This window comes from Centruroides vittatus, unplaced genomic scaffold (genome assembly GCF_030686945.1).
Source record: "Centruroides vittatus isolate TY-2023 unplaced genomic scaffold, ASM3068694v2 contig_15, whole genome shotgun sequence".
Lineage (NCBI taxonomy): Eukaryota > Metazoa > Arthropoda > Arachnida > Scorpiones > Buthidae > Centruroides > Centruroides vittatus.
In genome coordinates this window covers 187,842-210,852 of record NW_027120927.1, presented here as the reverse complement: position 1 = coordinate 210,852, position 23,011 = coordinate 187,842, and the positions used below count along the sequence as shown (strand labels likewise).

The window sequence follows — 23,011 nt, the reverse complement described above, 5'->3', positions numbered from 1 at the left end:
TATCCTAATTTTGACACTTATAAATTTATATTTATATACAAAATCTATAAATTTTGTTTAAAAATATGAAGAACAAAAATTGATTAACATACCTAAGAATTTAGCTTCTGAAGAGAGTATTGGATCAAAAGGAGTGTAAGGATAAAGGGTGAATGGATCAATTAGATCATTCCATATTTCATATTGCTGAGTTGTTGTGAACGTTATATTTCTATAAAATTTTGGGGTGGGTAGAGGTGGTTCTAATGGGCCAAGATTCTCTTCTGGTTCGGAGTCCTGTACAGCTGCCACATCTAATTTCAGTGGCTGGAATGTTGCATTAAAAACACTTGGTGAAGGCTCCTCCTGTGCTGCACTTGGAGGTATTTGTATTCTTTGGCGAGCTATGGCTAAAACTGTATTTATTATCTGTTGCGTCGTAGACATGTAACGTTCCCAGAGGAGCCTTCCCTGTCTTCTCATGGCCAGTATGTCAGAGTCTGAAATAGTGCGTAAAATATAATGAAGTTCTGTTACTCTAGCCTTTGGTAAGATCATGGCACACTTGTTCCAATCTACAACCTCATGGAATGGGAGATGAACATGATTACCCAATATAACTGGGATGGCACCAGATTTGAGAGACTCAAACAACCTCCACTGCAAATCAATAGTGCTTATTAATTGATAATCTGTAGATGCAACAATAAGGACAAATGTCGACTGTGACAGCAATGATGCTCTAGAGTCAGAATTATCACAGAGAGACCATTCTGTATTGAAAATACTCTGACCAACACAGGAAAACTGAAAATTAAATTTATCATCAGTTGATCCAGACTGCATACTTTTCAATGATTCAATAATAAAATCATCCCCAGAGTCAATATCATCATCGTCGTCATCTTGAAAAAGCTTCCTAGCTGGTAATGTTTGATTGACATGACTATGTAACAACTTTCTACTTTGGGTAATGCTATTGTGCTGTCTAGTCCTATATAATCCTTGATACGATAAAAGGTAAGTTCTTCTAATTGGACAATGAGGCAGTAGTTTTTCCCAAACTTCTCCTTTCACTGGTCCGATCAAAGGAGGGGAAATAATGTCAAATCCGTCTCGGAACTGAGTGGCAGAAAAGTGTGACTGTACAAGTATGGCACGGCCAGTGTTGACTCCGGAAAACACATCTGTTACATTCGTGTTCCTAGCTAAATTCAGTAAAATGTGATTTCTACCATCGCCATTCCAATGTGCAAGATTTTTGAGGTAGTTCTCTAATGCAGACTTAGACTGGTCCCCACGTTGCACTTCACCCACTAATACCACATACACACAGGCTATGGTAGGATCAAATGTTATGTGCACATTCATATTTAAAGCTTCTGTCACAGAAATTTTAACAAAACGATCCAACTGGTTCCAAGAAAGTCTGTAATCATCTGGATGGTAAAAGTACACAGGAAATTCTGAAAGAACAGAACACCTAGAAAAATCGAAGCATAGATGCATTCTGCAATTTTTAACAAGTGAAGTAGATGGGAGAGGGATGAACTTCGCATTGGCAGCAGATGGAAGTATTCTCCTGGGAGCAGATATTTGGGGAGTGTTTTTCTCAAGCATCTCCTTTTGCGCATACTGTGCTTGTTCTACAGAGAGTCTTAACCTTTCCAATTCTATTTGCTGGTGACTGTATTCTGCCTTTAAATCTTCGACACGTTGGCTCAACACTGCAATTTCTGTCTGTGAAAAAAATATTAAAAACTGTTTAACAATTAGATTTTGAGAAAAATAAATAATTATATTAAAAATACTATAAATAATTAAAATAATGGACTTTTTATATACAAATAAGATGTGATATTATCAAAAACTAAAATAGTTTATGATAGTGTTATGAGTTCATAACTCATAATACATCAAAACTTTCACAATGTAACAGCAAAGTACATAGATCATACTGTAAGTCACAATCAACAATTTTTTTAATATAAATTACAAATCTATTAATTATGAAACACTAAAGACATTATCATAATCTATAGGCTATAGACAGCACCATGAGTGAGTCATGACGTCATTAGCTTCCATCACTTGACCACAGATAGCTGATACAAAATAGCTGCAACTGATGTTTCGTTTTGCCAATTTACTGTGATTGAATTTCTAGTTAAAGAGGGAATCTCCATTGCAGAAATTCACCAGGAACTTCAGTATGCATATGGAGATGTGTGTACGGGTGCCAGTAGTGTTAGATGACGAGTAAATCATTTTAAAGATGGAAACCCAGGATCCAAACATCAGCCTCAAAGCAGCCATCTGCAGAGTTCCATGAGCTCCATTTTCTGGGATGCAGATGAAATGATTCTGGTGGAATTTCTTGAACCCGGACAAACCATTAATGCTGCTTGGTATTTCATGATAGTTCATAAGCTCTGTTGTGCACCACGTGATAAATGTCCTGCAGCAAGACAATGAGAGGCCACACACTTCTCCTTACACCATAGAGGAAATTTGGTAAATGGGATGAGAAGTTTCTCTGCAGTCCTAAATTAACACCCTCCAATTATCATCTTTTCAACGTTGTTAGGGAAAACATGTGCGGTTCACACTATGAAATGGTGGAGATCATCAAGAAAGCAGTGCATCAGTGTTTTTTGTAATGATGGAACAGAGTTCTATCATAAGGGAATTTTCAAGCTCCTACAATGGTGGGAAAAATGTATCCAAAAAAATGGAGGCTATATGTAAAAATAAAGAAAAATCTAAAAAATACTGTAATGTACTTGTTTTTCCAAAAATAAATTAATCTAATTTATAAAAACTTGTTGCTTATGACTTTCAGTATGACCCTCATATGGCCCATTATTCTTTGTTTAGTTGTTTGTATGTGATAACTCAGGCCATCTGTTGAGGGATTGCCTTTCAGGAGGACTTTCTATGTGAAACTGGCCCCTATTTAGGTGTTAAATGTGAAGAAAACCTGGAAAACTCCATTTGGCTAGCCTGTCGGCAAGGTGCAAACCCACAGTCAACTATTAGTGTTTGGTGATTTTATCCAGTTGGCCATTGATGGATGAGATCAGACATTATTCTTTGCTCATTGAATATTGTATTTGAATCCTACTTCAGAGCTAGATTGTTTGTTAATGTAAAAAGATGTTTCACAACATACAGCAATGTCTACATGTCAATGACAAGAGCACTTAAAATTATACAGATGCATCAAACTTTTATATTGGAATGTTTCAGAAGATATAAGCTTCATCTGTAGTTATTTATTTATGATAAACATAATTCTTATGTTAGTTGTCACAGACAGTGCCGGATTAAGCCTCTAGCGGGCCCCAGACAAAATTTAAATTGGGGCCCCATTTAAATAAGTTGCTTCTAAACAAATCTTATATAATGTGACATTAGCGTAGCTAGCATGGGTGACACCCAGTGCGGATATCGTGGTGTCACCCCAAGTCACCCTTTTTAACTCTTTTATAAAACACTATTGAATTGTAATATCTTCACACTAGAGCAACTTGAATGCTGCGTCGAATATGCGATGTCGGGATGTATAAGTTTAGATTTAGAAAATAAATCATAACCATACATCAGTACTACCACGAGAGGCGGCCCTAGGAATATTTCTAGATGGTGCGAGAGATCTCGTGGTGCACATTACTTCTGACGCACGGGTGGCTGTTGACCTTTTTTTTTCTTTTTTAGATAATGGCTAGGGCTAGTCAAGCGGAACTTAGTAGGAATTGTTAAATACAGCCTTTTCTGTCCTATCTAATTTCTTATATACTTTTTAACTCGTTTTGAAACAGAGAAATCTTCTGCACTGAAGCCGGGCCCTAGACATTTGTCTACTTTGCCTATTCGATAATCCGGCCCTGGTCACAGACATCTTGAAGCATTTGTAGTATTCCAACAACTACATTCGTACATCTGTGTGCAACTGCTGCAGTGACACCAGACAGACATTACCCATCCAATCAACCAACCACTTTTACATAAACAGGTAACTGCAAGGTTTGTATTCTTGATTTCCAACTATCCCTTGCATGGGCAGATGGACTTGTTCAAGCAGTGCAGGATATACATGGACTGGTGCTGACATATAGGAATATGAAGAGAGGGATAAAAGTTTAAGATTACTGTCTTTCGACATTAATAAAGTTTCCATGAGCAAAGCACAAAAATAAACACAAAATATCTCGCAAGCACTTTTGACATGTATACAATGTCTTCTTCAGGCAAAATGAAAACAAAGTTTAGAACATTGATATGCCAACGTTCTTTTGCATTTAGGAGCACAAAGAAATATCTTCTTGCAGTTTCCGTAAAGTATAAAAGAAATTATTTTGTCATGTCAAAAGTTCATTAACACTGAAAGACAGTGATTTTAAACTTTTATCTGATAAAAATCTGGCATGACAAAACAATAATTTCTTTCATACTCCAGGGAAGGGAGGGAGTTAACCAGTTCTACCAGCACCTCTGAAAATTTCCTACCTTCCCACTAGTACTTCTCTATTGCTGATCTCTTGTACATTAACAAAATATAATTAGTATGCATGACATTTTTCTCCACTACATTCCGTTTTACACAGTTTCTCTCAATTCTATCATTTTCACGTCAGTATCCTTTATTGTGATATCCAGCCAGCACACTCTTAGTCTTCCACTTCTTTAGCCACTTACTGTATTCAGTACAATATTCTTTCCAAGAGACATTCTCATAAAGTGTTAATAAAGAAAGGTAACCTTTGCTCAACTATCTCGCTTTTCGAGGAGATTCTTGGCCTGGTCAAAGGGTCTAACACATCATTATTCCCAAGTGAAAGTCATACAATTCTTCTCAGCATGGTATTAGAGACAGCAACAGCATATATGTATACTGGCAAATGGCTCTAGCCTGGGGAAAGACCTGGCAACATACCCAGTATTCTGTAAAAATATTACATAGATCAACAAGATGAAAATGTCTTGATTAATACAGTGTGACTACAAAGTCTCAATCCATTTTTGTGAAAATGGTAAGAAAACCATTTGTTTGCAAGTAGTGTGAAGATGCTGACTCAAGGAAACAGAACTGCTGTGGTTTGTGCATGTTTGAATGGATTAACATACACAGACATAAAATCAAATCTGCTTGTTCCATAGCCTCCAAGACACATTGCTTGGTGGGTGGCATAGTCCTCTTTCTCCTCCTCCAGCTTATGTAACACCTGAACATGCTACACATGTTTTTACAAGTTTGTAATGAAGGATCTCCCACACTGTCAGTTATGGCACAGTGAACACCTGACTTTTCTTCTGGTTGATGATGTAGGCTTTGTTATTGCAGTTTCTACACATTGAACCATTTCATCTGGTATGATGGGTCTCCTAGAACATGTACTGTAAATCATGCACATTACCCATTCACCCCAATTTAGTAACCAACAATCTGATATTGGCCTTGGTAAGAGTAGACTTCACCCAGAAATTCAGAAAATCTGTCTGTACTTCATGTATGTTAATTCACTAAAACAAGTACAAACAAAAGTGATTCTCTCTTTTTGGATCAGCATGTTTTACATGACCTGCATACAAATGATTTTGTTATTAATTTTACAAAAACTGATTGAGATTTTATCACCACCATATGTACAGGTATACCTCGAGTTACGTCGTTCTCGATTATATGTCGTTTGTCAAAAAAGTATATGGAAAAATAAAAATCAAGTTTAAGTCATTTTATTCGACTTTACATCTGTCCGCCACAAATATTGAAGTCGTAATATCACTAGAAAAGCATTAAAAGCACATAAAATCATATTAAAATATGTACATTTACAGTAAATGTTAATATAATCATCGTAATTCCTAGAGAACGAAACACGAAAACATCTGTGTTTCTGTGTTGTCGTCTTATTTAGCAGTCTTTAAGTGCTCATTATTGGCATTTTCTACCGTAATTCGACTTACATCATAACTACACAAGTAAATTCGACTTATGTCGCCTCTCCTGGAACCAATTACCGACGTAAGGTGAGGTATACCTGTATATATATATCCATTAGCTAGGATTAACTAGGTTGATCCGTTAACATGCAGAATCAAGAGTTTTCTTCATTTTACCTAGGTAATCTGTACAATAACAGCTTCCATATCATTAAAGTTCAAAAGTTTGTTTCTCTCATTTCCTTTCCCTACTACTTCCCAAAGACAGAGCGAAAACTGATGCACGCTCAATTTTAGCTGTGATTCTTAGTAAAACAGAGGATGGCTTTTATAAACTTGGTACTAAAACGGGTATTTTAAAACAGTTTTATGCAAAATCTGAATTCAGTGTTTGTAAAGACAGATTTTTAATGAAAGAAGACGTCCCTGCTGTAGAAATATCAAACACGTCAAACAGCAATAAAACATTACCTTGGTACTGAGCAGGGTTCCAGAAAATGTGACTGCAAATCTAAATGTACCACAAATAGCAATTGGTTTTTGTGACAAGCACGCCTATGTAACTCAAAGTGTCACCAATTTTCAGATGGCACTAATAAGTAAGCACAATTTTATCATATGTTTTACAAATTCATTTCCCTAATTGTAATAATATTGTAAACAGTTGATTTTTTGTAATAGTTTTTTAATTGATTGATAATTGATTCTATCAACTAATTTGTTAATTGTATTAACTTGATACTTTACATATCGAAAATTAAATAAATAACATTATGTTAATTTAAGCGTACAGAAACATTGCCGTTGTTCCAGCAAAGATCTTATTTTCACTTTACCGAGTGCCTAGTAGATAATGTGCAGATTACTTAGATCATCTGCACATTACCTATGTATTTGAGAAATGGAACAATTTTTGAAACTTTAACAGATCACCCTAGTTAAACTGGAGATTAGTTAGGTAATGTACTGTACATATTAATGGCTTTCGAGCTTTAGCGGTAACATATATATAAATGAATATCTATACCAGGGATGGGCAAGCAAGAGTTCAGTGGGAGCCGAAATGTAGGCTTTGCAAAACGTATGGGAGCCGCAGTTCTGTACTGTCGTGGTGGATAATATGATAAAGCGTGCGATTTTATTATATAATATAAATATAATATAAAACAAATATTGAATTTTTTTTAATAAACATGTTTTCACAAAATTATAAAAATAAAATTGTAAAAATAATAATAAAAAACAGAAATTAACACTTTCGGCAAGAACCGCACGTAACTCAAAAAGAGCCACGTGAGGCTCTCGAAGCCGCATTTGCCCATGCCTGATCTATACATTAAGATTAAATGGTTGGCCACAATATCACATGTCATTACATTTTATGATAGAATAGTATAGTAAGTTGCCAGTCTTTACATTTACAGTTGATGAAATGTGTTTCAGCTTATCTATCACTATTACCAACTACTAATACTTGTAAAAATTAAAAAGTTTGAAGAAACTAGTTGACTTCTTTCCACCATTGTAATGTACTATTTTTAGTATCTCAGGAAACCAACACTAACTGCGGCCGGTAAAACTTCCGTTCCGGAACTTTACGCAGATTCGAGATTAGTTTGCCAAACCTGGGCTTTTACGAGTGCACCGAAAACAATTAGTAAGAATAACGACAAATATCAAGTCAGAGAAAAAAGTTTCAAATATATTTAATTAGTAAATCGAATTTAACTATGTACAAATGTCTATAATCCAAAACAAAATTTATTAACGAAAATCAACAAGTCAACCCAACAATAAAACTCAGCTACTTAGCTTAACTTAATCTTAATTCCCTTTTGAAAATTCGACAAATCAAATATTTAAGAACTACGAACAAAATCTCTTATGAACTAAATGTCTATCCGTCACCTCACTATACTAGGAACCTGTTTCCTCAATCCTTTCGCTATTGTCAAATTGAATTCCTCTTTAAACACCTTGGATCGCCTAATTCTCAATCTGGACTTCGCCTCGAAATTTTCACTCAGTAGTACACCTCGATCAGGAATCACCTCGATCAGAATATCACCTCGTTCGTCTTTGGTTAGCGAGCTCGTTTCATGCTGTGAGGTGACGTAACAATTCGGCTAGATTACTCCCCTTATTTACGTACTTAATTGTCTAACATCAAATTTCTTTCTGGCAGCTTCAATTCTCCAACAAAATCTTATAAACTGTTTACAAAGCATTTAGCACAATTTTCTGGGATGTTTTATGACAGTTTAGTAAGTATTTCTTTTCCTGGTGAGTGTGAGGATTCTCCCCTCCATTTTTTTTCTCTGCAGACTGTTCATTTCCGCTGGGCAGCGCAAGTCTGCGTGATTTTTCCTACGGCGCTCGTTCTTTCGTGAGTTGGTTCATTATCTTCTTCTTTTTTTTTTTTGGTTACTAAGAGAGTGGTGGGGAACCTTCGTCCTAACTTAACATAAACCCCAAACAAAATATAATAAAACGAAAAATAATAATAAAATAAAAATAACGCTCAGACTCAGTTCCTCACACCATGTCCAATCATCAGAAAACAATAATAATGACGGATCATTGTTTTCTGATGATTGAACATGGAGGAAAAAAGACGACTTAGTATTTTTTAAAATTGAAACAATTTCAAGAAACTGTCAGTCGTTTTAATTGAAATACTAATACTTGTACTTATCCATACAATCTGATTGGTAGTATTTGTATTTGTAAAATGAATATTTTTCTGATGATGAATATTTCATTCATATTGTTGCATAATATACTGATGACTTGATATAATGAAGACAGTTTATGGCCCCAATTTATTGTTCAGCTTTTTCAAATTCTGCTGTTTTCATTTCATTGTATTCAATACTGTAGGTGTGAGAGACTGGACTTGACGAAATTTTTGAGAGAAAAATTAAATTTCGTCTTTTGAATGTTAAATTAGTTCAAAACCCAGCAACAACAAAATTTTTTCAGTAAAAATGAATAAGAAAAAAACGTGGCTGAAGGTTATTTATACTTAATCTATATATATAAAAATGAATGTATGTCTGTGTGTGTGTGTGTGTGTGTGTGTGTGTTTGTCCTTCATGCATTACCATACCATTTATCCGATTGCCATGAAACTTTGGGAAGTTGTTTAATACACTCCCACAAAGGTTTCTGGCATATGTGAAGACCACCATTTCCCCCCTTCAAAAATATATTTATATATGGATTAAGGCTTTTATGTCCAACAGATGGCGCTAACTTCCGACGACCTAAGTTTGCTTCTCTGTGAGGCATTGTTTTTCTGTGAGAACGGACTAAACCAGATCATTTTCTATCTATCTATATAAATAAAATATAACGTTCGTTTGTTCCTACCGATTCCTTTGAAATTTTGACACTACGTTGCATTCGAATACGCACGTGTTTTTATATAATACACATGTCGAAATTCCCCCACTGGGGGGAGAGGGACAGGATTAACGCTTACTGTGAAGAACTCGGCTTCTATTTATACTATTTTGCATGCGTTTTTTGCGTTTTTAATTGCGTTTTAATAGGTTACGTCAACAGAATATATACTAAAAAGAGATTTTTCGATATTTCCTTGCGGGGGAGAGGGACAGGATTAAGGCTTACTGTGAAGAACTCAACTTTTATTATACTATTTTAGACGTGTGTTTGATTGCGTTTTAATAGGGTACGTCAACAGAATATACACTAAAAAGGGATTTTTCGATATTCCCTTGCGAGGGAGAGGGACAGAATTAAGGCTTACTGTGAAGAACTCGGCTTTTATTATACTATTTTACATGCGGTTTTTGCGTTTTAATTGCGTTTTAATAGGTGACGTCAACAGAATATACACTAAAAAGGGATTTTTCGATATTCCCCAGCGGGGAAAGGGACAGAATTAAGGCTTACCGTGAAGAACTCGGCTTCTATTTATACTATTTTACATGCGGTTTTTTGCGTTTTTAATTGCGTTTTAATAGGTGACGTCAACAGAATATACACTAAAAAAGGGATTTTTCGATATTCCCCAGCGGGGAAAGGGACAGAATTAAGGCTTACCGTGAAGAACTCGGCTTCTATTTATACTATTTTACATGCGGTTTTTTGCGTTTTTAATTGCGTTTTAATAGGTGACGTCAACAGAATATACACTAAAAAGGGATTTTTCGATATTCCCCAGCGGGGAAAGGGACAGAATTAAGGCTTACCGTGAAGAACTCGGCTTCTATTTATACTATTTTACATGCGGTTTTTTGCGTTTTTAATTGCGTTTTAATAGGTGACGTCAACAGAATATACACTAAAAAGGGATTTTTCGATATTCCCCAGCGGGGAAAGGGACAGAATTAAGGCTTACCGTGAAGAACTCGGCTTCTATTTATACTATTTTACATGCGGTTTTTTTGCGTTTTTAATTGCGTTTTAATAGGTGACGTCAACAGAATATACACTAAAAAAGGGATTTTTCGATATTCCCCAGCGGGGAAAGGGACAGAATTAAGGCTTACCGTGAAGAACTCGGCTTCTATTTATACTATTTTACATGCGGTTTTTTGCGTTTTTAATTGCGTTTTAATAGGTGACGTCAACAGAATATACACTAAAAAGGGATTTTTCGATATTCCCCAGCGGGGAAAGGGACAGAATTAAGGCTTACCGTGAAGAACTCGGCTTCTATTTATACTATTTTACATGCGGTTTTTTGCGTTTTTAATTGCGTTTTAATAGGTGACGTCAACAGAATATACACTAAAAAAGGGATTTTTCGATATTCCCCAGCGGGAAAGGGACAGAATTAAGGCTTACCGTGAAGAACTCGGCTTCTATTTATACTATTTTACATGCGGTTTTTTGCGTTTTTAATTGCGTTTTAATAGGTGACGTCAACAGAATATACACTAAAAAGGGATTTTTCGATATTCCCCAGCGGGGAAAGGGACAGAATTAAGGCTTACCGTGAAGAACTCGGCTTCTATTTATACTATTTTACATGCGGTTTTTTGCGTTTTTAATTGCGTTTTAATAGGTGACGTCAACAGAATATACACTAAAAAGGGATTTTTCGATATTCCCCAGCGGGGAAAGGGACAGAATTAAGGCTTACCGTGAAGAACTCGGCTTCTATTTATACTATTTTACATGCGGTTTTTTTGCGTTTTTAATTGCGTTTTAATAGGTGACGTCAACAGAATATACACTAAAAAGGGATTTTTCGATATTCCCCAGCGGGGAAAGGGACAGAATTAAGGCTTACCGTGAAGAACTCGGCTTCTATTTATACTATTTTACATGCTTTTTTTTGCGTTTTTAATTGCGTTTTAATAGGTGACGTCAACAGAATATACACTAAAAAGGGATTTTTTGAATTTCCCCCACGGGGGAAGTGTTACACATTTATAATAGATACATTTTGAGCCACAACAACGCGTGGCCGGGTCAGCTAGTATACAATAAAATATAAATACAACATTTTTCACAGAGTGAATTTTTTGCTTATTGTCCTTTCCGTCGTTTTTCACCATCTGCAGTCCATCAAAATTTACAACGATACGGAGACAATTTTTCATTTGAGGCTACCGCCTCCGTAATACAGTATGCAAAATATGGCAAAGTGTCATCTGGTTTTTCTTGATACTATTTCTGATAGGAACTTAAATATTCAACCATGTTGTGCTATATAGCTTTGTCCAATTTAAGCTGCTCTTTGAAGCTAAACAGAACTCTGTTGTTCTATGTATATGTGTAAATAATTTATATAAATAAACAGGTATTTTTCCTTTATAAAAAAGTCAAAATGTGCACTTCTTTCGGCTGTGTTGTCTCTCGGTCTGTCTCCATCCTGGACTCCTAATGTTTACATAAGCGACCACTTGCATACAATTGGAATAGCAGCTGAAGGTTTCTGTATCAGCCTGAAAGGATACAGTGGTGTCAGTCCTGATGTAGGCATCACTGGTCTGGTGCTGACCCTCTGGTCACATAATTGCCATCTTAATTTGGTAGTCTAACAGCAAAGTTCACAATTAATTGCCTCAATTTGCAATATTTTGCTGGCCATGCCAACAAAATATGAAAGAAAAACAAATTCAAAATAGAATGATTGGTAGATGTTTGAGTATGGTGAAACAGTGAGTTGATAAACAGAGGTTTCTATCTGATACAGAATATTCATACATGTGACAGAAAGAATTCCTTTGTTATACGACAAATTTTTTAAACCTCAACAATTGTGTTATATTGAGTCACCAATATATTTTTTCAATGCTGAAGTATATGCAAAAATGTCAAAACATGTTATCATATAGTGCTGTTCAAAAGATTACACTATGCTAAATGTTAAAGTTTATTTTTTTACATTTAAACCCCATTTCAGTTTAAAATTCTAAATTTAATACCAATATTATATACTATTTTGTTTAAAATTTAATGGAGATTAAGAAAACCATTATAAAGTTGCCTTTACAGTAACATAATACTATAAACTTAAAAAACATTTTTATAAATCAAGTCTTTTTATTTTAATGGTAGAGTTTTAATTACTTTTACACACTTTTAGAATTATTATTATTAAATTGGCCATCTCTGTTCTTGATAACTAGTCTGCATCTTTGAGGCATGAAGTGAATTAGTTTTTCAAGCAAGTCAATCAAAATTGCATGATGTCAAGCATTAATGACAGTTTCATCCAGTTGTCTTCTGTTGGTGATATGTTTGTTTTTTGCAACAAATTCTCAAATTCTCAGTAAATCTGAGAACTGGGATGGCCAATTCAGTTGTCTGATACACTCCTTCTGGAATCACTGTTTTGTGGAGTTTTGACTAATGGCCGAGAGCACTGCCGTCCACGAAGATAAAGCTCCAATTGAAAGTAAAACTGCATTTACTTGTTCAGTACTTCACAGTATTTTGGACCATTTGTCATCCCTTGAACAATGTGCAGTTTACCAATGCCATTCGCAGCTATATATGACTATGCCATTATAAACATGGATACTTTATTGTACAAACCATGCATTCAGTTTGAACACTTCTGATGAAGACAAATCCAGAAGTGGCTACAACTGAGAAGGTTGATTCATCACTGAAACATTTTTCTCCACTGTTGGAGAGGCCTTGGCAGTTTCTTTTGCCTGAGCCAACTTTCATTTTCTTTGAACTTTCAACAGCAATGGTTATTTTTTTGCTTTATACTCACACAATTGAATTTTGAGCAATCTGCAGCATAATGCAACCATGGAGTACCTCACAGCACAAAATTTGCTTCACTCACAGAGCAGTTTGGGCAATGCTGGCTTCTGATTTTTGACAAAGCCTCTCCAAATCTTTGTCATCTCTTGCTGATGAACACTTTGGACAATTGGACTGCAGTTTATGAGAGACTTTTCCCACAGTTTTATGTCTCAAAAATTGTTCTTTTAACTGTAAAACGTATGCAACCTAACCTGTTCACTATTTGTTTAAACAATAATCCTTTATGGCAGAGGCCAGTGATGTGATATCTTTCTTCAATTGAAAAAAACTTGCCTTTTACTTTGATCAGAAGAACCTTGTACTATGTGGCACAGCATTTACGACTAATTCCTGCTCAGACCTCCTTATATTCCCCTCTAAGTTCCTGCCAAAGAAATATTCATGGGTTGTGTTCTTATCAGCCACTGTAAACCAGCACAAGAATTCTATGATTAAAACATTACTACTTTCTTACTTTCTATAAAATATGTTTACTATTTATCTCAATTATACAGATTTCTTATTTAATAACTCAAAAGTGTTAAAAGATACCTAAATTCTGCAAAATAATGGAAAATCTACACAAAATTACAAACAAAACAATATATAAAATATATACTGTAATTATTTTCAATACAGGTATACCTCAGGTTACATTGTTTCAAGTTAAGTCTTTCTTGATTATACGTCGTTTGTCAAAAAAAAATATACGGAAAAATAAAAATCAAGTTTAAGTCATTTTATTCGATTTTACATCCGTCCGCCACAAATATTGAAGTCGTAATATCACCAGAAAAGCATTAAAAGCACATAAAATTATATTAAAATATGTACAGTACATTTACAGTAAATGTTAATATAATCATCGTAAATCTTAGAGAATAAAATATCAATATCTGCAAAATATAAATGAACAAATGAATGGAATATGAATACAACACAGAGTCATTGATGTGACTCTGTGTTGTATTCATGTATTATTTAGCAGTCTTTAAGAGCTCAATATTGGCGTTTTCCATGGTAGTTCCAATATCCACCATTTGGTATCATTGTCAGCACCACTCGATATTAGTAAATTTAACATATATTAGTTTATTTTCTACTACTGCAAAATAATTTTAATAACTGTCTTTAACCATACAAAATCATCTTATTTTATAATGTCTTAGAGCAAACCACATTCACAAATAAAGGGTCTGTGATGTACTGTAAACATCGCCAAATTGTAAATATGTACATTTACAAGTATGTACCGGTATGTACATGTATTTGTAAATTTAGATCACTTTTTTCTGTACTATATTAAAAACTAAAATTTATTTGTTTGTAAGCTTAAAATAGATTCTTATTAACCATATATTATTAAAAATGCATTTATAAGTAAAATACAGAACTGGGAATTGTTATTTGTGATTTAGCCTAGTGTCAAGTAAATTCAACTTAAGTTGCCTCTCCTGGAACCAATTACCAATGTAAGGTGAGATATACCTGTACTTTAAAACAATCTCAAAATTTTTGTAACTGGCACAACACTTTCAAACAGGCTCTGTACTTCTATCTTCAACTGATTTGCTACTCTTTAATGCAATTTTGCAACACTGATTTAATCATTTTAGTTACATTAATGATATCCTGATCATAGATGTAATGCAGTCCATCTTAATCCATTCACAATCTCCAAATAATGTATTACAGAAGAATCTCACAACTCCCAGTGAAACTTTGTGTGTGTGTAAACTTACATATCATCTTAAATCATGAATTTCATGTACTTCTGTTGTTTAATTTTGTAAAGTGTCTACAAACAATTGCCAAAAGTCTACATCAATTCTAATTAAAATCATTTTATTTGAAAAATAATACATATATGAATGCATTTTGTATATGTGTGATAAATTATTATTGTATAGTGATTTTTTCCCTCAAAATTGAAGCATGTCAATGTAATTTTTATGATGAAATATTAGAAAAACTCACTTGTAACTTTTGTCTTCGACTCTCCAGATCTCTCAGCTCATTACTGACAGAGGTTTTAATCCTTAACATCTCCTCAATTCTGACTTTTAAATCAGTCGATTTGACAGATATCAGACTATCCAATTGTAAACCTTTGTGATGAATTTCTGAAGTGGAGTTATCTCCCACAAACTACAGAAAAACTTATCATTAAAAATAACACACAAATAATAAAACACTGATCTGAAAAAGTTCTCTTACCTTTGAAAGATAGTAATGAGTGAATAAAGGAACCATCACAAGAACTAACAATAGCAAAGCTATCAGTCTAGAAAGCCTAATAGCAGCAATCCAGTGACATAGACAATGTTTAAAAGTGGGTTGTTCGTGAACTACCATCCTCGTTTCACGCCGACAAACGGTTTCTACCTAAGTTTATATGCCGCCGTGCGAGGAAAGATTTGCCGAGACATTCTTTGTTAACAAGCATCTCCACTGTAATTTGGAGAATGATGGAGATTTTGAAAAATGCAGATTTCTTGTCATTGTTGATTAGATCATTTTGCCTTTGAAAAACTCAAGTGATGCATTCCATTTCACCTATAAGAAACAAATTTTTGATGAAACGAAACCATAAAATTTAATCTACACCCGAGAACCTTTATAACACAGTAATGGCAAAATTTTAACGAATACTAACATTTTCGACCGCAACCTCGGTCTTCGTCGGGTTTATAACCATTTAGCAGCCTCTTTATATGTCATTAGTTATATCTTATTAATTATTGTCTATGGTGCGGAGATATTTCTATCGCTATGATAACGTATACAGTTAAATGTTGTCTAAGCACGAGTAAATTGTTCCACGTTTTTAAAAAATAATTTTTAAACATATTGTTCTAAGTTCCACGTTCGAATTTCACCGGTTACGAACCCGACGAAGACCGAGGTTGCGGTCGAAAATGTTAGTATTCGTTAAAATTTTGCCGTTACCGTGTTATAAAGGTTCTCGAGCGTAGATTGTCATTTCCAGTAAGTTGTTTAATCCATAAAATTTATATTTAAAACAAAATATTCTTTCTGACTTCAGAAAAGAACATTTTATCTACTTAAAAATGTTATTGTTAGACTTTTCAAAAATATAATTAATCCTTTAGCATTCATAGAAATATCATTATATTGAGTTTACCAATGAGTGTATATAAAACTAACTTACAGTAAACTCAATAGTGACTATCAGTAGTCTGAACCATTCAAATAAGCAGAAGCCAAATTGTTGATATGCCAGACTAGCAATTGAATTTATATATACATATATGAATATCCCAAAGCTCAATATTTTAGCAATATGCCAAACGGCTGTTAATTCTTCGATAAACTGCCATATAAAAAATTTCTTGACAATTTGATTGTACGAGAAGCAAATACCCCACAAACTGTAAGAAGAGAAGGAATTTCCCTTCTAATTCTATCGTTAAGAAAATTTTTTTCCTAACTCTGCTACGAGTGACACAATTTCTTCACTAGTTCTATGATAAGAGAGAATTTCCCCACTCGCTCTGCTAAAAGAATGAGAATTTCTTGATGAACTCTGCCATCAGAACAATAGCATTTATTTAAAACTTAAAGACAATCAAGAGAATTATCTGTAATACAGAATCACAAATTCAATATTTCTAAATCACAATAATATAAATTCTTACCTCAACTTTATTTTTAAAAGAAAAGAAATGCATTTTAGAGTCAAAAATCTTTGTAAATAAAAATTTTCACTACGGGAGGAAAAGCAATAAAACCGACAGAAAGACAGAAATGCCTTAGGGGACAAAACATCAACACCGCATAACCGGATGTCTAAATGTAAAAAAAGGTTAGTTTACTATAATGTTAATAATAATATAAGTTGTAATAACTTCTTGTAACCTGTAATAATTCCACTACAATCATTACTGTAATAAATGTGTTTTCTACCACTCGTAGAAACGTAACACCCGACGAGGGGTGCAAGTTACACCAAAACGTTGCACCCGAAACGCATAGTAAAATAAAGAACGACGAAGATAACACCCGGTAGTCTTCGTCTCCGACGAAATGCGGTCCAGATAAAATAACGACGGTCGAACTTATCGTTCTTAACCGTGAAATTTCGTCAATTATTTTTTAAAAAGAAGGATCTTTTTTAAAGAAATTTATTTTTAAACAATATAAAGAAGACGCACCATTGATACAATACATATCTGTTACTTATAGTATAAAAAACTATTTAAAATTTCATATTCTGTAGCATAAAAGTAATATTTTAAAGCATCTGCTACAGAGACATATTGAGTTACAGCAAAAGGAGGAAGAGTTAAGGACAAAAAAAAAAACAGCACCAATTAACGTTAAAACCCGTGAGAAATACAAGTCTACAAAAATTAATTTGAGGCTACTCACAAGCCTAAAATCCGAGGAGAAGAAAGTGATGAAAATTGCTACTAATTAAGGCAGCTACGTCCATAATTATAACAGCGTGTGTGATTATCAAGGTTGTTGTGGAAACGGGAGTAAGCAGACGACGTGCTGAATCGATAATCTTCTAAAAAATAACCTAAATGCGACCCGCAACCTCCATGTTTACTCTAAAACAGCGCGATTTCGCCCGCTCTTAATGACAAGAAACGCGATTTATCGCGCCTCTTCCGTTCAAATGCCGGAAGTTTAGCTGTTTCTCTGCTTCCTGTAAACTGATAAAGTGTCAAACATCGTTACGAAACGTAACAAAACGTCAAAATTCCTCCTGTAGTGCACGAATGAATGAAGTGGGGCGTCGCTCACGTTCGCTTCTCAACAAATTGCGATGGATGTTTCGCGTTAAAGATCGCTTACGTCAAGTTAAAGGAAGAAGAAAAGAAAAAGAATCGAAATGCTTCCGCTTCTGTCACTTGTGTTAAATTAAATTAGTCGCGCTTAGTTACGAACGTCACAAGATGTTTCAAAGCGACGCGCGAGACATCTTATTTGAAAAATTTAATACTCGTTAAATGCCAAAAAATAAAATTGACAAATACAGAACTACATAACCGTTCTGTTTCCGACTTTTATTAAATTATTTACTTATCTATGTTACGCGACAGATATAACACACAAGCGCGGCGCAACTCGACGCGTTAATTCACTTCCGTCGCATTTCTCGAACATGCGAGTAATCTGAGATCCCATTTACTTAATTAATAAATATTAACATCAAGTTTCGAAAATACTAATAGAAATTTACTTTTCGGCACGCAACGTGGCAAGCAAAGAAAAACATATATTTAATGATATTTATCTTCGTATATACCTTACAGAATTACGCGTAGGCGGGAAATTTCCTTGTAGTTAGTCGTCAGAATTGCTGTTGAGCGCCTACGTATGGGAGCATTAATGGCTCTACTCAAGAAAAAAATTGGTTCAAAAGCGCTTCATTATCAATCAAACAATTATCGGTAGATTGACCTACCGATAATTCTTTGATTACATATAAACTTTAACAGTTCCTAATAATATCTTCCACTGTAATTTAAGAAAATTTACCTTATCTCCACACCTTCCTCTGGCAAGATAAGACATTTTACTGTTTGATACCACTGAAAACTGTTAAGAAAAACCTGTTTTCAAGTTGTAAATTAATCACAAACTTAGAATAAATAATAATGATTCAACTTAAACATCATATATTATTTTAAATTCTGAAAAACAAAAATGTTAAATGCTGCCCAGTAGTATTAAATTATGGAAAAACTGACTACCTAATGATTATTTCTGACCAATACAGATATATGAATAAAATTTTATGATGCCCATAGTTTATAAAGAAAAATTTGTCATTAAGTAAAATACTTGATGCTCCATTCTGGTCAAATTTATCTTTAAAAGAAAATGAGCACTTTTTCTGTACTATACTGTTCACTTGCAAGCAGATTTCAAGCACTTTTAATGAATAAATTTTAGTGTTTTTACTTAATGTTTATAAATAAAAATACAGTCAAACCTGTTTTTATGCGGGGGATAAAAACCGCATTAAAAAAACGCATAAAAAAAAAATCTCACGAAACTTCACGAATGGCTGTAAATAATAGTTTTTGCAACACAATTATAAAAAAAGTCTCACATAGAAAATAACTCAAAACCGTACGAAATAGAATTTATTGACAACAGATGTCAGCACTTGACTGCATCGTCTGGTCTATCGTCTGTTTTACATATTTTTGTCCAGGTGGTGTTTTGTTGACTTAAAAAGTAAATTATTTCATTTTTCGCATATTCGTGCAATAATATTACTATAATAAGTGCATTTATGCTATAATAAGTTTATTTAGCTATAATAAGTCAACGTGAGATGTGACGAATCGCACGAGACTAGTCGCCAACTGTACCGCACAAATAAAAAATCGCACAAAAAAACCACACAATTTAAACATTCGCATTAAAAAAATTGCACAAATAAAAATCGCACATAAAAAGAGCGCATAAAAACAGGTTTGACTGTATAATATTATAATTTGAAAAATTATAAACTCTCTACTTTTTCTGATTTATATCAAAAATCAAACAAATGCAGAGAATATTCCTAAATATTTGAAATACATTCCATGCAATTAACAATGACATTCTTGCATAGCATGAAAGATTCTATAAAATGTTTCATAAAAGAATACAAATCTTAGTTTGTGTATGAGGAATGAAAAAATAAAGAATGTTAAAAGGATGAAGAAGAAATGAATCCTGTAAATGATTATGTAGAGAGAAATAACAGAAAATAGAATGAGAGGAAGTCTGAAGAGATGGAGAGGATTGATGTGAGAAAGCAAGGAATAGATTGGAAGACATGGAAGAGGATGAGCAGTGGAATGATCAAACAAGATAGGGAAATTTTATTTAAGTTGATCCAGCAACAGAATGGTGGAAATAATGGGATGATCAATTAGAATAATGTAGACCATCCGTAAAGAAAGTTTATCAAAATTCCACTGTGATGCATTAAACCAAGCACTGACAATCTATGACTCCTAGGCTGCACATTTTTTCTATAATCTGTAAGATCTTTAAACATATTTACATCATAACTATTATAAAGTATAATAACTTAATTTCATGCATTCAGAGAAGTCGTAAGGATTAAATTGGATTAAAGGATGAAACACTGGGTGATCTACAAAAGGGAGAATTTTTGATAAAAAAAATTAGCCCCTATTTAGATATTAGACAGCTGAATAAAATCTGGAAAACTTCACATTGCTAGCCTGTTGGTTGAGCTTAAACCTGCAACCAACTACCCAATACAAAATATAGTATAAATATATTTTCTAAATACAGTATCTATATAATAATAAATATAATACAATCTCTTAAATATTCATTCCTGAATATTTGAGAGATTGTATTAAATTATCTAGATATTTAGGAGTTTCAATTAGAACCATTACAGCTAATTATTAGCTTTTTTTTCGGGTGGAATTTTGATCATAAAAAAATTTGAAAGTAGAGAAATGAATATGATAGCAATTTAAATCTTTACTAACCAATGTCATAAAAATCTGAATGTGAAATGAATTAAAAATTCAGTGCAACATTAATTTTTTATTGTTTAAAATAGTAAAGTATATTTTAAGAGAGTACTTTTTCCTTCTGTAAACAAATTCCATGACTACACTCGAGTAAACTCGCTTGTATGAAAATCGTATGAAATCGTATGAAAATACGTATAAAATCGTATGAAATCGTATGAAAATCGTATAAAATCGTATGAAAATACTGTACGTATGAAAATCGTCAATTTAAATGATATAGTCGTTTATTACATTAATCGTAACCTATATATGTTGTCTGTAAAAGTGTTTCGAAACAATAATGAGAGACGTGGCAAAAAACTGTTGACAAAATATTAAACATCTAAATTCATTTGAAGAAACAGAAGTAAAATGCATTAAGCCTGTATACGGAAGATACGTGTCCAAAAAGTACCAGTTCATCAGGTGCAGTGAGAAATTTATAATGACATTAAAGTTATACCTATATTATTGCATATGAGATATGTAAGTTGTCCATTTGGTACCAGTTGATCAGTTATATGTATGGTATTGCATAAAACTTGCACATCTTATATGCAATATTATATGTATGACTTCAATGCTATTACAATAATCTCACTGAATAGTAATTTTTCAAGCATTGAGTATAAGAGTGACATGCTCAGAAGGATAAGCTGTACATCCACTCACATTTATACAAAGGCCTTAAACTGTATACATTTTATCAAATTCACATAATATACAAATACACTGCTGTATCAAATTCAAGAAAATATATATCTGAGAATTAATATTTAAAATTTTTCTTAAACTGATAATTGTCTTTGTACTTTAAACTTAACTTTATCTCATAACTGAATCATGCTCCACATACTATATGATTGTAATCCAGTTATCTTCTAACATGTAAGAAGAAACACTCATAGATACAAATATCTTTTCACAAAAATGTTTAAAGAATTATGAAGAAAGTTGCCAATTAAAAAATGACTTGAAGAATCATATATAATTTGATTCTAAATTTAGGAGTTGCAAGAAAGGGTGTCTCTCTCTCTCTAGCTAACCATTAACAACTTCATCAGATAATAAAATAAAGATAATTTGAATGCATGGAAACAAATATTTTAGCATGTTAAATCTTTATAATGCTTCTGGCTCTTTCTTTTATTTATAAAATATTAATTAATATAAGATTTTGACTATATAAACTCAATTAACTGCTTGTTTTGAGTGCTTTTTGATACAATGTAGTCTATTTTTAAATGCCACCCCATAGATGAGTACATTAAGTTTTGTATTCATTTTAACAGCCTCAACATCTACAGATCAGCATTTATGGATTTTCTGATATCTACCTAAAATATGTAATGATTCATTTGATTATCTGATCAGTAATATCTGTTAGATAAATCAAACAGCCACAATTTACATGATAATTTATTTATTTAGAACAATGAATAATTTGGTGTTACTATATTGTAATTAATAATTCAAATTAAGCTAATTAATTACTATTTAATTCAGACATATATTAGGAAGAGATCAATCCGGAACAAGATTTTAACCCATACCGTTTGCTAGATTGATAAGTACATCATTAATTATGCTATTCAGACATGATTCTGGGTGTCTAATTTTGAATTGCAAAAAGAAGCAATATTAATGTAATAAAAGTGTTGCATGGTATAAACTCATCAAATGAATTCATACTTCAAATGACATTTTAAACATTCGTGTTGAAAATGACACATACTCAAGACTAGACACCCTAATCTCTGCTTCTACACTGATCTAGTACTTCTAAAATCAAGTGACCTGACCATTTTTCTCCCAAAAGTGAGAATAATTCTTTGTTTGCAACATTGGCTTGTCTAACAGCTGAAAATAGTGGCTGGACATGCAAAATAACCTTTCAGTGTATTTTGTATGCCTGACAATCTATGCTACACACTATGATCCAAATACCTGTTACAATACTGATATTAAAAACTTTATACTAAAATACCAGTATAGTGAACTCCCATACAATGCACTTCCCTATAGTATAAATTTATATAATGTAATGGAAAAATTGCACCTAGTACTCAACAAAATTCTAATTTCGTTGTCCATTGGTATACATACAGTTTCTTCTTAAACTTCTAGGTTTAGGTTAAACTTGCATAAATTGTCTGATAATTCATATCTTAATAATGTGATTTTCTACAATATGGAGCCACACGTTGTACAGAACTCCTCTGTATTGATAAAACCTTTTGATATTGAAATCCTTTGTCATAGAATAGGTATCGACATTCAAAAACTTCAAGCAAATGATCACTTAAAATGGGCATTTTGCTTGG

At 33.3% G+C, this 23,011-nt stretch overlaps 1 protein-coding gene across 3 annotated transcripts in view; it reads right to left on the bottom strand.

Moving 5' to 3' along the window:
• Positions 1 to 23,011, bottom strand: part of botv (exostosin like glycosyltransferase 3) — a 41,065-nt gene that overhangs the window by 15,459 nt on the left and 2,595 nt on the right. For all 3 annotated transcript variants that reach the window (XM_067262508.1, XM_067262507.1, XM_067262506.1), the window contains 3 exons: positions 15,379 to 15,717; positions 15,139 to 15,309; positions 93 to 1,719 (listed from right to left, as the gene is read on the bottom strand). In XM_067262508.1, the coding sequence (XP_067118609.1) occupies positions 93 to 1,719; positions 15,139 to 15,309; positions 15,379 to 15,516 (1,936 nt within the window). In that variant the 5' untranslated portion in view covers positions 15,517 to 15,717. The remainder of the gene's footprint in view (positions 1 to 92; positions 1,720 to 15,138; positions 15,310 to 15,378; positions 15,718 to 23,011) is intronic.